This window comes from Leopardus geoffroyi, chromosome C3 (assembly GCF_018350155.1).
Source record: "Leopardus geoffroyi isolate Oge1 chromosome C3, O.geoffroyi_Oge1_pat1.0, whole genome shotgun sequence".
Lineage (NCBI taxonomy): Eukaryota > Metazoa > Chordata > Mammalia > Carnivora > Felidae > Leopardus > Leopardus geoffroyi.
In genome coordinates, this window is record NC_059338.1 from 125,385,997 (window position 1) to 125,398,580 (window position 12,584).

Below are 12,584 nucleotides of genomic sequence, written 5' to 3' on the forward strand. Positions count from 1 at the left end.
CAATGATGCTATCAGGGACTCAGACTCTTTCTCACTTTCTATTCTGCCATCTTTAACATCTTGACTTTATTCCTTGCGATTATCATTTCAAGGTCACAAGACAGCTGCTGTACCTTTAGGAATTATGTCTAGGTCCCAAACAAGAAGGAGGGAGAGTTCAAAGCATCAAAGTCTTTCCTTATGTGGTTCTGCATTTTATTGGGCAGGGAGGGCCTCCTCAGGGTGTTCAACTTGGACTCATGGCCTTGGGTCACACTATCCCTAGCAGTAAGGGATGCTGGAACATAAGCATTTTATCTTCCCACCACATATACTAGAGAATGCAAGGGAGATGGGGGCTGTAAATGATCTGGGGCAGCTAAGACCGGGCACCTTTTATGCCATCTTGCCCTGTTTACTTTTTTTTTTTGTAGAACTTATGATTATCTGAAATTACCTTGCTATTTATCTGTTTTCTTACTTATGGTATGCTCTTATGTAGAGTAAGCTACACAATGGTGTAACATTTGGATGACAATGGATAACAATGGTGACCTTGTTATCTTTTGTTTAGGACCATGACGAGAAGCAACTCTAGCACACAGTAGGCAGTCAATAACTAGTGGTTGATTGTTGAATAAGCCATCAAAAAATAGCTGAGATTTGCCTTTGTTACAAATGCATTTCTTTTGTGGATAAAACACTCACACGGTAGTAGATCATTAAAGTTTAATTGTAAGCATCCTGTGCAAATTGACTGGCATGCTGTTGAGACATTGTGGAGTGAACTATTCTGATCTGAGGAGTAACACTGGGTCTATTCGCAGCAGCCGTATTGGTAGGATTGGTGGTATCTTCTGTTAGTTCCACACCCTCAAAGCTGCCTTTGTGATAGCTCAACTGGCAGAATGTCCACGAGTTGGAGAAAAGCTAAGTGTCCTCCCACAGGATTTAGCCACTGGCCGTGTCATCTGGATTTGTGATCTAATTCACTGAACTTCCTGGCCACACACAAGCTCCAGAATATTATGTAAAATATGAATGGCAGATATACAGGCTTGGTCAAGCTCATGATAAGTTTCTATGCCAGCCCAAGTTTCTATTTCAAAGAAGAGATTTAGTGGTGGTTCTCAAGTTCAAGGTTGAACATGGTCACTGGAGTCTAGGTGTGCCTAGTAATGGCTGATGGGCTAATCGAACGGTTCCTCTTGTAAGGGTGCACTGAATAGCCTCGTGGGAATCCCTTACCCTAGAGAAGAGTTGGGCTCACAAGTTCAGTCTCAGTGCTCTGCAGAGAGAAGGGATACTGAAGACTGCCCCTTGCCTTTAGATGAGCTGTTCACGGACTCGTATGTGAATCCAGGGGAAAATAAGGAGCTGCAAGTAAATATGGGAAGGAGTCTTTTGATCACAAATCCTCCAAATATACAGCACGAAGCTATATTGCTGTGGGAGGTGTTCCTCCCCCTTCTTTGTGGCTCATAGCCATGGCTCCGGTGCATGGAGGGTGTCACAGAACACAGAACGCATTCAGCTTGTTGAGATTTCTAGTGTGGTGGCCACACCTATAGCAACTAATTCCTGAGCATACTAAAGGCATCTTTGGGAACTCTCAGAAAGAAGCAGGAGAGACCTGGTAGGGATGGAGATACTGTGATGGTGGGTAGGAGTGAGATGTCTGTTTCATAATTTGTAACATGTCTGTTTCATAATTTGTAACATGTCTGTTTCATAATTTGTAACAGGAACTCTTATTTTATTTTATTTTATTTGTTGGTTTTGTTTTGTTTTGTTTTGTTTTGTTTTATCCTATGAACTCATTTTAAACATTAGTCCCAGCCCCCACTTCAGCCTAATGAAGCCCAGGGAAAATGGACTACATACATTTATTGAACAAATATTAACTGCCAGGTAATGTCCTAAGTGCAGGGAACAAAATAGATAAAGTCCCTACTTTCATAGAGCTTCCTACCTTGTAGAGGGAGAGATGGAGAAGAAACAGACTTCAATAATGGGATTGATGAAAGGGCTAAAAGGTGGATATAAAAAGAAAAATTAATTTAGAATATGGACCGGAGACTCAAAGGAGAGGTTTAGGGAAAATTACTCTTGGGGGGAAGATGCTAACTATTCTCCATCTCCATCTCCACAGCTTCAGAGTCATCACCAGCGTCACCATGAGCCAAAACAGACCTCCTGAGGCCAACCCTTTTTGTCCCTTTCCTGTGCACAATGAGTCCCATTGCCTTCATCACCCAAGTGACAGCCTGGCCTTGTGATTTATGAGCATGGTGTCTCCGTGGCTGGGCTCTGAGCGTCTGCACCCTGGGTTTCTGGGAGCCTCGTGCAACGGTGAGCCCACTGCAGGGGCTTGAAAAGTATCTGTTGACCATCTGACAGGGTGAATGAATGACGTGGAGTCACGTTGCAACAGGTGAGCTTTAGGTCAGACATAAATGCTTCTTGTCAGGCTCATGAAATGCTAAAACAGCTGTGAGCGCAGCTCGTGGTTCACACCATGTCAGGCTTCAGCTCAGGGAGGATTAACCCATTGGCTGCAGCAAAGTTACTGCCAGTGGATCTGTTTCAGCCACCGCACATCCTGGAGGGCCATTGGGTCAGTCAGGCTATGGCCACAGAGGGCCTTTGTAAATATGCAGAGTGCTAGCAGCCTAAAAGCGGTGGGTGCCACGATGCATGGGACTCTCACGAATCTCAGGCCAAATCCTAAAAACATTCTACCATTTGCTACCTTGACCAGAAAAAGAAAAAATGTGTGTGTGTGTGTGTGTGTGTGTGTGTGTAATAAGTTTGTTAAGTTCTGCAAAATGTGTGGAATTTTGTGAATGACACTTATTTACCCAGGCTACTCCCATCTTAAAAAGCAAAATATGTCTTGGAATTACCTCTTCAAGGCAGGAAAAATCCCAACCAGGTAGGACTGATAGTTTTGGGGAATATGAATACAAGAAAATGAGAAGTGAAGCACACTGTTTATTCTCCAGCGCTGAAAAAAAAAAAAAAAAAAAAAAAAAACAGATTTGAAAATAGCAAAATGGGAAAAGGGAGGAATCAGTAATAAAGAGATACGAACACAGAGAACAGATTGGTGGTTTCCAGAGATGAGAGGTTAGAGGAGAGTGGGCAAAAGGGGTTAAAAAGTACAAACTTCCAGTTATAAAACAAATAAGTCCTGGGGATACGATGTACAGAATAGGGGATACAGTTAATAATACTCTATTGTATCCTGGAAAATTGCTAAGACAGTAAATCTTAAAAGTTCTCATCATAAGCAAAAAAATTTTTTTTTAATTGTTTAATGTTTTTTAATGTTCATTTATTTTCAAGAGAGTTTATTTTTGAGAGACAGAGTGAGAGAGAGACAGACAGAGCATAAGTAGGGGAGGGGCAGAGAGAGAGGGAGGCACAGAATCTGAAGCAGGCTCCAGGCTTTGAGCTGCCAGCACAGAGCCCAAAGTGGGGCTCAAACCCATGAACTGCAAGATCATGACCTGAGCCAAAGTCAGACACTTAACCGACTGAGCTACCCAGGTGCCCCTAAACAAAAAAATTTTGTAACGATGTTAACTATACTTATTGTGGCGATCATTTTGTAATGCATACAAATACCGAATCATTATGTTGTACACCTGAAACTAATATCATGTTATGTGCCAATTATATCTTCATTCAAAAATAGTAATGAGAGGGGCGCCTGGGTGGCTCAGTCGGTTAAGCCTCCGACTTCGGCTCAGGTCATGATCTCGCGGTTTGTGAGTTCTAGCCCCGTCTTGGGCTCTGTGCAGACAGCTCGGAGCCTGGAGCCTGCTTCGGATTCTGTGTCTCCCCCTCTCTCTGCCCCTCCCCTGCTCACGCTCTGTCTCTCTCTCTCTTTCTCAAAAATAAATAAAAACATTAAAAAAAAATAGTAATGAGAGCATAACTTGCCCATCGTCTGTCCACTTCGACCGGCATTCTCAGTAGAAATTCATTCTACGTTACGACCCAACCCACAATAACGATGTACCACCTATCCACCTACCTACCGGAAGGACAAGTGTCACGAAACACTACTTAACCTTACTATGTGCAATGCACTCTGATATTTTCTACTACATTCTTTTTCGTCTCTTTAAGAAACGTTGCTCATAACCTGTGAAGTTGTGTGGCTTTGGCCATTAGTTTTGAAACCACAGCCCCGGGTAGCTTTTGACTGAGTGAATTACGTGGTGCACTGGGGTTGAAACCGTACCCTGCAGTGGGGGTGGCTGGAGCACATCAGGGCCCGGCGTCCTGCAGAGAATATTGATGTCCTTCCTGTCTCAGGGCTGCTCCAGGCAGGCTTAGCCTGTGGACCCTGTGCTCCAGAATCATACCAGGTGAGGGGGCAGGAGATGGGGTGTGAAGTCAAGCCTCTCCGCCTGATGAGCTGCTGGCGTCCCCACCCATCACACAGAGAAGTTCAGTAGAGCTCAGCGATTCGGACTCTGTGACAGAATGGAATTTGTTAGAATTTAGTTAGGGGTGATTACAATTGCCTATCTGAGAAATGTGAATTTAATCAAGTGATGTTTTTGAGTCCGGCCCATAAAAATAGACAGAAAAAGTCCATTGTACGTTAAAATGCTAATAGAAGTCTCCCCCACCCCAGCTGCTGCTCTTAGCTTCCTTTTGTCAGACAGATAATCTGAGTCAAAAGAATTTATTTGGAGTGCCATTTTGTTGGTTGCTTAGAGAGGCAACAGTTGGCCTCAGGCTAGCAGGAAGGAGCCCATGGCACCTCCTCACGAGGCTGGGCAGGCCCGGAGGCCTGCTAACTGGAAGAACTGTCTGTTGTCAGTATGTTATTAGATGGTGTTATGCTGAGAAAAATGAATGTTTTTAGTGTTAGTTGCTAGTGTTCTTAAGTAAGAGATGTCCTTAAGGTTCGTGAATGAGGAAATGGGAAATCCGGATCCCTCGCTATTCAGGAAGCTTAAACCTGAGTGGGAGGGTTCCTCTCACTGTGGCTCTGGGACTGGGGCAGGCACGAGGGCTTTCTATTCACTGATACATGTCTAGAGCCTAGAGGGGTCTGGCATATTGTAGATGCTTGAAAAGTAGTTGTGGGACCAACAAATGACAAGCGACATGCGGGAGAAGACCCCTTGCTGGGGGGCCCGTGCCTTGAAGTTTTTCCTGTATGTGGCTGCAGGGCGGTTGACAAGTGCCAGCGAGTCCGCTGTCCTCCTCCACTGTGATTTTCCTCAGAGATGGCGTCAGCTTCTCAGTTGCTAGTTTTGTGCATGCACTCCTTTGCCGTGTGGCAGTCGGGACTGGTGGCTCGGGCAAGGGGTGAACTCGTGCTCTGCCCCTTTCTTTCCACCTCTGGTGTAGATCCTGCTATGGAATCACCTGGAGATCTCCAACTAAGAGCACAGAAGACGGGCGAGCAACTCAGCCCCTTGAAGGCACAGCATTCAGCAAAGGCACCCCTTGGGGAAGGAAAGCGGGGGCAGCAACACCTGGCGTATCCTCACGATGAGGCCTTGGAGAAATCCCAAAGAGATCTGCTCTCAGTTACACGGTTATTTGGTTGGGTTTTACTTCTTGTTCATCTAGCCATCCGCCAATGCTTCATGACTAGCTTTTAACATTTAACAAATGAGGAAACTGGAATAGGGAAGAGTTTAGAATTCGAGATTATTACTTATTTTTGGAGAGTTCAAAAATTTCCTTTTGTGCAATCTTATTTAATCATCATAATAATCCTGTAAGATGGTGCTCTTAAAGACTACTATTAGTTTGGTTGAGTTAGAAAAAGGCTGAGAGAGGCTAGAATTTCAATATTGTCCTGCCTCTGTTCCTAGATATATATATGCTGAAGCCAAGTGACGGTGAATTCAAAGCCTCTGTTAGCACAAGGCTTTTGCCTCTGAATACCGGTGCGTCCCCCCGGGAGCCAGGCTGGACTGCTGGGAGGGCTCCTTGTGACCAGGCAGAAACAGCAATGCCATAAGTAGGCCAAGGCTCTTTCTCAGTGCTTGCCAGCAAGCTGCACTTAATTCTCAGCCCTCTGTTCTCCTGCTCTGAGTCCAAGGAGAGAATGGTCCAAGAAAATGGGAGATAAGCAAAGGAGAGGAAAAGGAGACTCCTTTTAAGCCTAGAGCCGACTTGGCTCTTTTCATCTCCTCAGAGCAGAACAGCTCCAAGAATCCAAGAAGCTTGAGTAGCCTGGGGCAGCCCTGAGTCTCTGGCCCTGAAGGGTTTGCAATTGAAAAAGATCAGTATTCTTCCGAGAGTGAGACTGTCTTCACTGCTCAGCACTCGGCCCAGGGATAGGTCCTTGATTCATCCCTATCTGCCCTCATCTTCCTTGGGGAATAGATGGGAAGGGATAAATCGATGGTAGACGAGAGCCTCCTAATGGGATAAGAATCATTCCCGTCCTATAGCTGAGATACTAAGACTCAGAGGTTAAGTGGCCTCTCCTCCATCACGCAGCCGGGCAGAGCTAGACCCAGTACAAGAATTCATCCACTCAAGGCTTCTGTTTGATGCTCAGGGCCGCACACGGTCCCATGCCGCTCTTCCCGCTGAGACCGCACACACCCAGCATGCTGTGCACACTGGGCCGCTGCCACTCAGGAGCTGTGAAATGCAGTGGAGGGAACTGTGATTATAGTTCCTTTACACAGAGGAGTTAAAAAGCACTGAAATACGAAGAAAGATTTTTTTTTTAAGTTTTTTAATGTTTATTTATTTTTGAGAGAGACAGAGACAGAGTGCAAGCAGGGGAGGGGCAGAGAGAGAGGGAGACACAGAATCCGAAACAAGCTCCAGGCTTTGAGTTGTCAGCACAGAGCCGGACACGGGGCTTGAACCCACGGACCGTGAGATCATGACCTGAGCTGAAGTCAGATGCTTAAGCGACTGAGCCACCCTGACACCCCTGAAATATGAAGAAAGATTTAAAGGAGCTAAATAAATGGAACTGGGCTACTTGATAATTATGAGGGATGTAATAGCAGGCTGCACATTTCTGAAGGCTAGAAACATCTGAAATGACGAGCTATCTAGTGTGGAATATGATTAAGGAATGAATAGCATGAAGTGGAAACATAAGTCAGATAACGGGACAATAACTAACAACTCTCTTTTCCTTTGTCTCCCTTCTGCAGGGCGAGAGGAAGAAACAGACTTCAGGGACCTGACAACTTAGGAGTTATTTTTCCAAAACAAGCATTTATTGCTATAGAATGACATAGGATAAATGAAGGTTTCAGTCCCAGATGAATTTCCTAGCCCATTTTATTTTATTTTATTTTTTATTAAATTTATTTTTCAATGTTTATTTATTTTTGAGAGAGAGAGAGAGAGCACAGGTAGGGGAGGGGCAGAGAGAGAGGGAGACACAGAATCCGAAGCAGGCTCCAGGCTCTGAGCTGTCAGCACGGAGCCCGATGCAGGGCTGGAATCCAGGAACCCTGTCTTAAGGCCTATTCAAATGACCTGAGCTGAAGTCGGATGCTTAACCGACTGAGCCACCCAGGCGCCCCCTTAGCCCATTTTAAATAACTGTTGCACAAATGCATCTTCTTTCACATCTTCCCCTATGTCCACTGTCAATGCTTTAATTCTTGCTCCATTAAGTCTCACTGGGCATGTTGCTGTGGCCTCTAGCTACCTCTCTGCTTCGAGATTCTCTAACCACTTTACCCTCTGCATGGCCACCACATGACCTTTCTAAACCACTTCCCAGAATAATACTTTAAAACCACATGAAGACTTTTATGCGTTAGCCCTCTTGATGTTGCAAATAATAAAAAAAACCTGACTCAAGCTTTTTATTTTATTTTTTTATATTTGTATTATATCTACTTTTTAGGTTCACGTGACGGCAAGGTCCGGAGATGGAAGGACTGACTACTGGATGGTTTAATCCTGGGGCCCAGTGATGTAATTCAGGACAGAGTTTCTTTGTGTCTCCCTGCTGTACCTCCCACAATGCCAGCTTCATCCTGTACCGGTGGGAGCTGGCTCCAGCCTTCAAGAAGAAGCCAACAGCTTGTAGGACTGTGCTGACTGCGTTCAAAGAGAGAGAGAGAGTGCTGTCTCACGGTGCTGGGCAAGAATCTTGAGATTCACTGGATTGGACAGGGTTAGGTCACAGGCCCAACCTCGAACCCATCTTTGTGGCCAAGGGAATGGAAAATGTTGTTTGGCTTAGGTAAATTAGGGACTACCCTGAACGTGGGTACTGGGGAAGCCTCAGTTGGAGTATTTGGGTTGAATAGGGATGGGAGAATCCAGAACAAATGATGGACTGAAACAGGAAGGACCGATAGCTGGGTGCGCCATTAGAGACCCTCCACGACTGAGCTGCCCACCCCCTATCCAGTCTCAATTCCCACCATAGACACCTCCTCTGTACACCCTATACTCAGCCGTGGGTGACTATTTGTTGTCCTCAGAATATACCCTGCAATGTCCACGTCTAAGTCTTCACCCATGCTCTTCTCCAATCTGGAATATACACCCCCCACCAGCAGGTTGAAGACCTACTACTCCTCCCTGAACGTCTAGCTTAAAACCCATTCTCCCATGATAAGTTTCCAGATTCCCGGCTAAATAAACATTTCCCTTCCCTATTCTCCAATTCACCTTCTTCACATTACCAGCTGGGTGATTCTGGGCAACTTACCTGACCTGTCTGAGCTTCAGTTCCCTCCTACGTAAAGTGTGGATGACACGAGTGCATACACCAGGAGTTGTGCAGATTAAATAAGTGAATATATATCGGCTCTTAGAACACCGCTTGACGCCTCAGGATGGACTATTGTTGCATTTTATGTACCAGTGAGCCCTGTGGTAGCCTGACTTTGGGTTTATCTTCTCAATAGATTGTGAGTCGCTGGAGTGCACACTAAAACATTTGCCCTTGAATCTTTCCATGACTCACTTAAATATTTTGGAGCACCCTATGTGTCAGATGGTGGGGTACAAAGAGCAGGACATGCTCCCTATCTGTCCTAAGACCTAGCATGTTCCCAGCATGGAGAAGGCACTCAATGAGTGTTTGTAGAGTTGGACTGAGATCAGCCCTGACAGAAATAACCATGTTTCCTGGCCAGGTGGCTCCAGTGTATATGAGTGGACACCCAAATGAAGCCGGATGGTAATGGCTGGTCCAGGTCCAAAGGCTGCCGAGAACCGTACCCTGGACTAACTGAGGCTGTGTCATCTGGGGTTTCTGCGGAGGCAGCAGACAGACCGGGAAAATGACCTACCACAGATAAGGATTTGAGTGCAGTGACAGGACCACAGGTAGGTGGTTTTGACATCCACTCAGGACAGTGTCCACAGGGTCAGAAGAGCCCAGAATGGGGGGGTGCTTCCTGCGATGTCTCTTGGGACGGGTTGAGGTATGGCAGCATTCAAAGTTCACCCTACGTATGACCAGGTGAGGAAATTCTTGATGCGCCTGCCATAGCCTCAACCTTTCACATTCTTTTTCTTACTTTGTCTTAAGGCCTATTCAAATGAACGCAGGCATTTTGATAAAAGGAGGCTTTGCAGTAATTCGGATGAGATGTCAAAGGTGGCCTGAAAGGATCGTTATTAGAAATGGGGATGGGGAGGGGTGTGTGGCTTTTGAAACATTTAGGAAGGAGAATGGACTGAACTTGATGCTTGTTTGGATGTGCAAAATAGATCAGTGAGGATGATTTCCATCACAAATAATTGACACCCTTCCTCACTGGGCAGAAACAAAGGAAATGTATTCTTTCAAACAACAGAAGACTTAATAAGGTTAGGATCCGCTGGGGGGTTTATGAGTTCATCAGCCCAACATTCCTTGCCTTTCCATTCTGCCTTCCACAGCGTTGGCTTCATCCTAAAGCTGGTTTCCTATCACATCAACAGAGGGCCACTACCAGTGATGTGTTTTTGTTCCTTTAGGATGGGAGGGAGAAACTGGCCCCTCTTTCTGAGAAGTCTGAAAGAAGCTTTTTCTGTTTCTTTGGCCTAGATTGACTTAGACCAGCCTACCCTCAAACCAATCAATCACTAGCGTGGGGGATAAGACTACCAAGGTGGACTTACAATCGCGGGGGGTGAGGTGGAGGAGGTCAGGTGGAGTGGATGTTGGGAGGCCAACCACGAGGTTCACAAACCAAGGCAACTAGGTGATGGTGGTGCCATTTACTGATTAAGGGATCTGGGAAGAAGAATTGGTTTTGGGAGAAGATGACGAACTTATTTTTAGACTTGCATCCTCATATTTGTTTTCATGTCATACAAGAGTCCAAAGGATACTTGGATGACTGGAGAATTTCCGAGGACCCATCCTTAGCTAAGAAGAGTCTGGGCCCAAGATGCACTCTTTTAGGAGCCTTCCTCTGTTGCCAGCCCAGACTCCATCCTAGCTGTGGGAGAAGTGGTCTTGCCACACTGTGGCCAAACCACATGTGAACATCTTTCGGCTTCCAAAGGAGTGCTCACTTAATTGCTCCTCACTAAATCATCTCAGTGTCATGCCCCAAACTCAAATGAGATGGTGCATGAGTAAAGTGTGACATTTGTTGTCACCTGGCAATTTTAGGTTTGATGATTCATCTTTAGTTGGCTTTTTCACTTCCCAAATGCTGCTTCTGTAAGTTGATCCTACCCTAAGGAGGTAGGAATATACTGCAGATACTGGCTCCGAATGCAAGGTCTAGCCCATGGTACGCTTGGAATTCACAATTAACTAGTAAGGCATAACTCGAGCGAGATCTTGAGAAGTAGTGTAGTGTAGTGGTTGGGAGTGTCGTTGATAAAGTTAGACTGTCTGGGTTCAGGTCCCAGCTGTGCAACTACAAGCGGTGTGACCCAATCAATCTTACTCTGTGCTTCAGTTTCCTCATCTGTAAACTAGGGATGATTATGATGATACTAATAGAATCTATCCCACAGGCTTGTTAATAAGTCAATTAGATGTGAAGTGCTTAGCAAAGCACTTGGCATATAGGAAATGCTCTTTACTTGCTTGGTTGTTGAATATATATATATCTTTATTTTTTTCTTTTAAAACTTTTATACTTTTCTTTCTTTTATCAACACATTCTAAACCAAACCATACACTCAGGTTTTGATTGAATGTTTCTTTGTGGCATAGCCTGAGTAACTTGATATGGAATCAAAAGCCCATCCCAGCCGACCTTAGGGCAGCTCAGTGCCAAAGCTGTGGTCTCAGGGGCTCCTTAAGACTTGGCTCCATCTCGGCCACAGGTGGTCTATTACCTTGTTTAACTGATTACAGCCAATTAAAGGGAAGGGCTTAATTTGCCTTTCTAGCACTTATAATCAGCTAAAATGTTCAACATCACTTCCTGATGCTTCCTCTTTCCCACACAAGAGCATCAAAAAGAAAAGGATATTCAAATGGAGGAATTTTCAGAAACTTTCTAAGTTTTTCCTGGACGATTATTTCTCCTTCCCTTTGGCTTTTGACACATTTATAAATCAGTTATGTAATAATCTATTGCAGCTCTGAACTAAATGCAAATCACGTCTTTTAAAGTCGAAGGAATCATAGAATATTTTGCAGAAAAATTAGAGAATTTATACAGACTACTTTATATAATTGTAAAAGAATATACGCTTAATATGGAAATATAGCAAAGTATATGGGGAAAAATATCACCAATGGCCCCAACTAGATAGCTACTATCAACATTTTAGTCTGTTTTCTTCCAGGCCTTTATTCTGTATACAGGTTGTGTTTGACATAATTGTGATCAAAGCATAGATACAATTTTGTGTTCTGAATTTTGTTTCACTTACCTTTATAAATATTTCCCATGTGGTGGTAAATTCTTTGTAAAAATTTATGACAGTTGTATGGTATTTCACTGTTTTTCTATTATTGAACAATTAGTTTAAAAATTATACCTAAGGGGCGCCTGGGTGGCTCAGTTAGTTGGGCATCCGGCTTCAGCTCAGGTCATGATCTTGTGGCTTGAGGGTTCATACCCCGCGTCGGGCTCTGTGCTGGCAGCTCAGAGCCTGGAGTCTGCTTTGGATTCTGTGTCCTTCTCTCCCTCTGCTCCCCCCTTGCTCATGCCTTCTCTCTCTCTCAAGAATAAATAAAACATTTAAAAAATTATACCTAATATTTTTATGTTTTCTTCCAGTATTTTTGGTTTCTTATTTATAACTGATTTTAGGCAGTAGAATATGTAGGTCATAAGTCATAAACATTTTTAAGGTTCTTGATTCATATTGTCTATTCTAATTTTTTTTAATGGTTTATTAATTCTTGAGAAAGAGAGAGACAGACCATGAGTAGGGGAGGAGCAGAGAGAGAGAGAGAGAGAGAGGGAGACACAGAATCCGAAGGAGGCTCCAGGCTCTGAGCTGTCAGCACAGAGCCCGACAAGGGGCTTGAACTCTTGAGCCATGAGACCATGACCTGAGCTGAAGTCAGACGCTTAACCTACTGAGCCATCTAGGCAACCCTCATATTGTCTATTCTAAAATGTCTGTTCCAGGGGTGCCTGGGTGGCCCAGTCGGTTAAGCCTCCGACTTCAGCTCATGTCATGATCTTGCAGTCCGTGGGTTTGAACCCCACTTTGGGCTC

General features: G+C 44.6%; 1 protein-coding gene and 1 long non-coding RNA gene across 2 annotated transcripts in view; both read left to right on the forward strand.

Moving 5' to 3' along the window:
- The window catches only part of MRPS28 (mitochondrial ribosomal protein S28), a 208,858-nt gene extending 206,585 nt beyond the window's left edge, over window positions 1-2,273 (forward strand). Inside the window, exon 3 of the mRNA XM_045454811.1 lies at window positions 2,132-2,273. Coding sequence (XP_045310767.1) covers window positions 2,132-2,258 — 127 coding nt within the window. The 3' untranslated portion in view covers window positions 2,259-2,273. The remainder of the gene's footprint in view (window positions 1-2,131) is intronic.
- Window positions 2,274-6,814: 4,541 nt separating this feature from the next.
- On the forward strand, window positions 6,815-11,834 carry LOC123586007. The gene is made up of 2 exons (XR_006706535.1): window positions 6,815-8,188; window positions 9,093-11,834. It is a non-coding gene; the product is annotated as an uncharacterized LOC123586007 (long non-coding RNA).
- The last annotated feature ends 750 nt before the right edge of the window (window positions 11,835-12,584 follow it).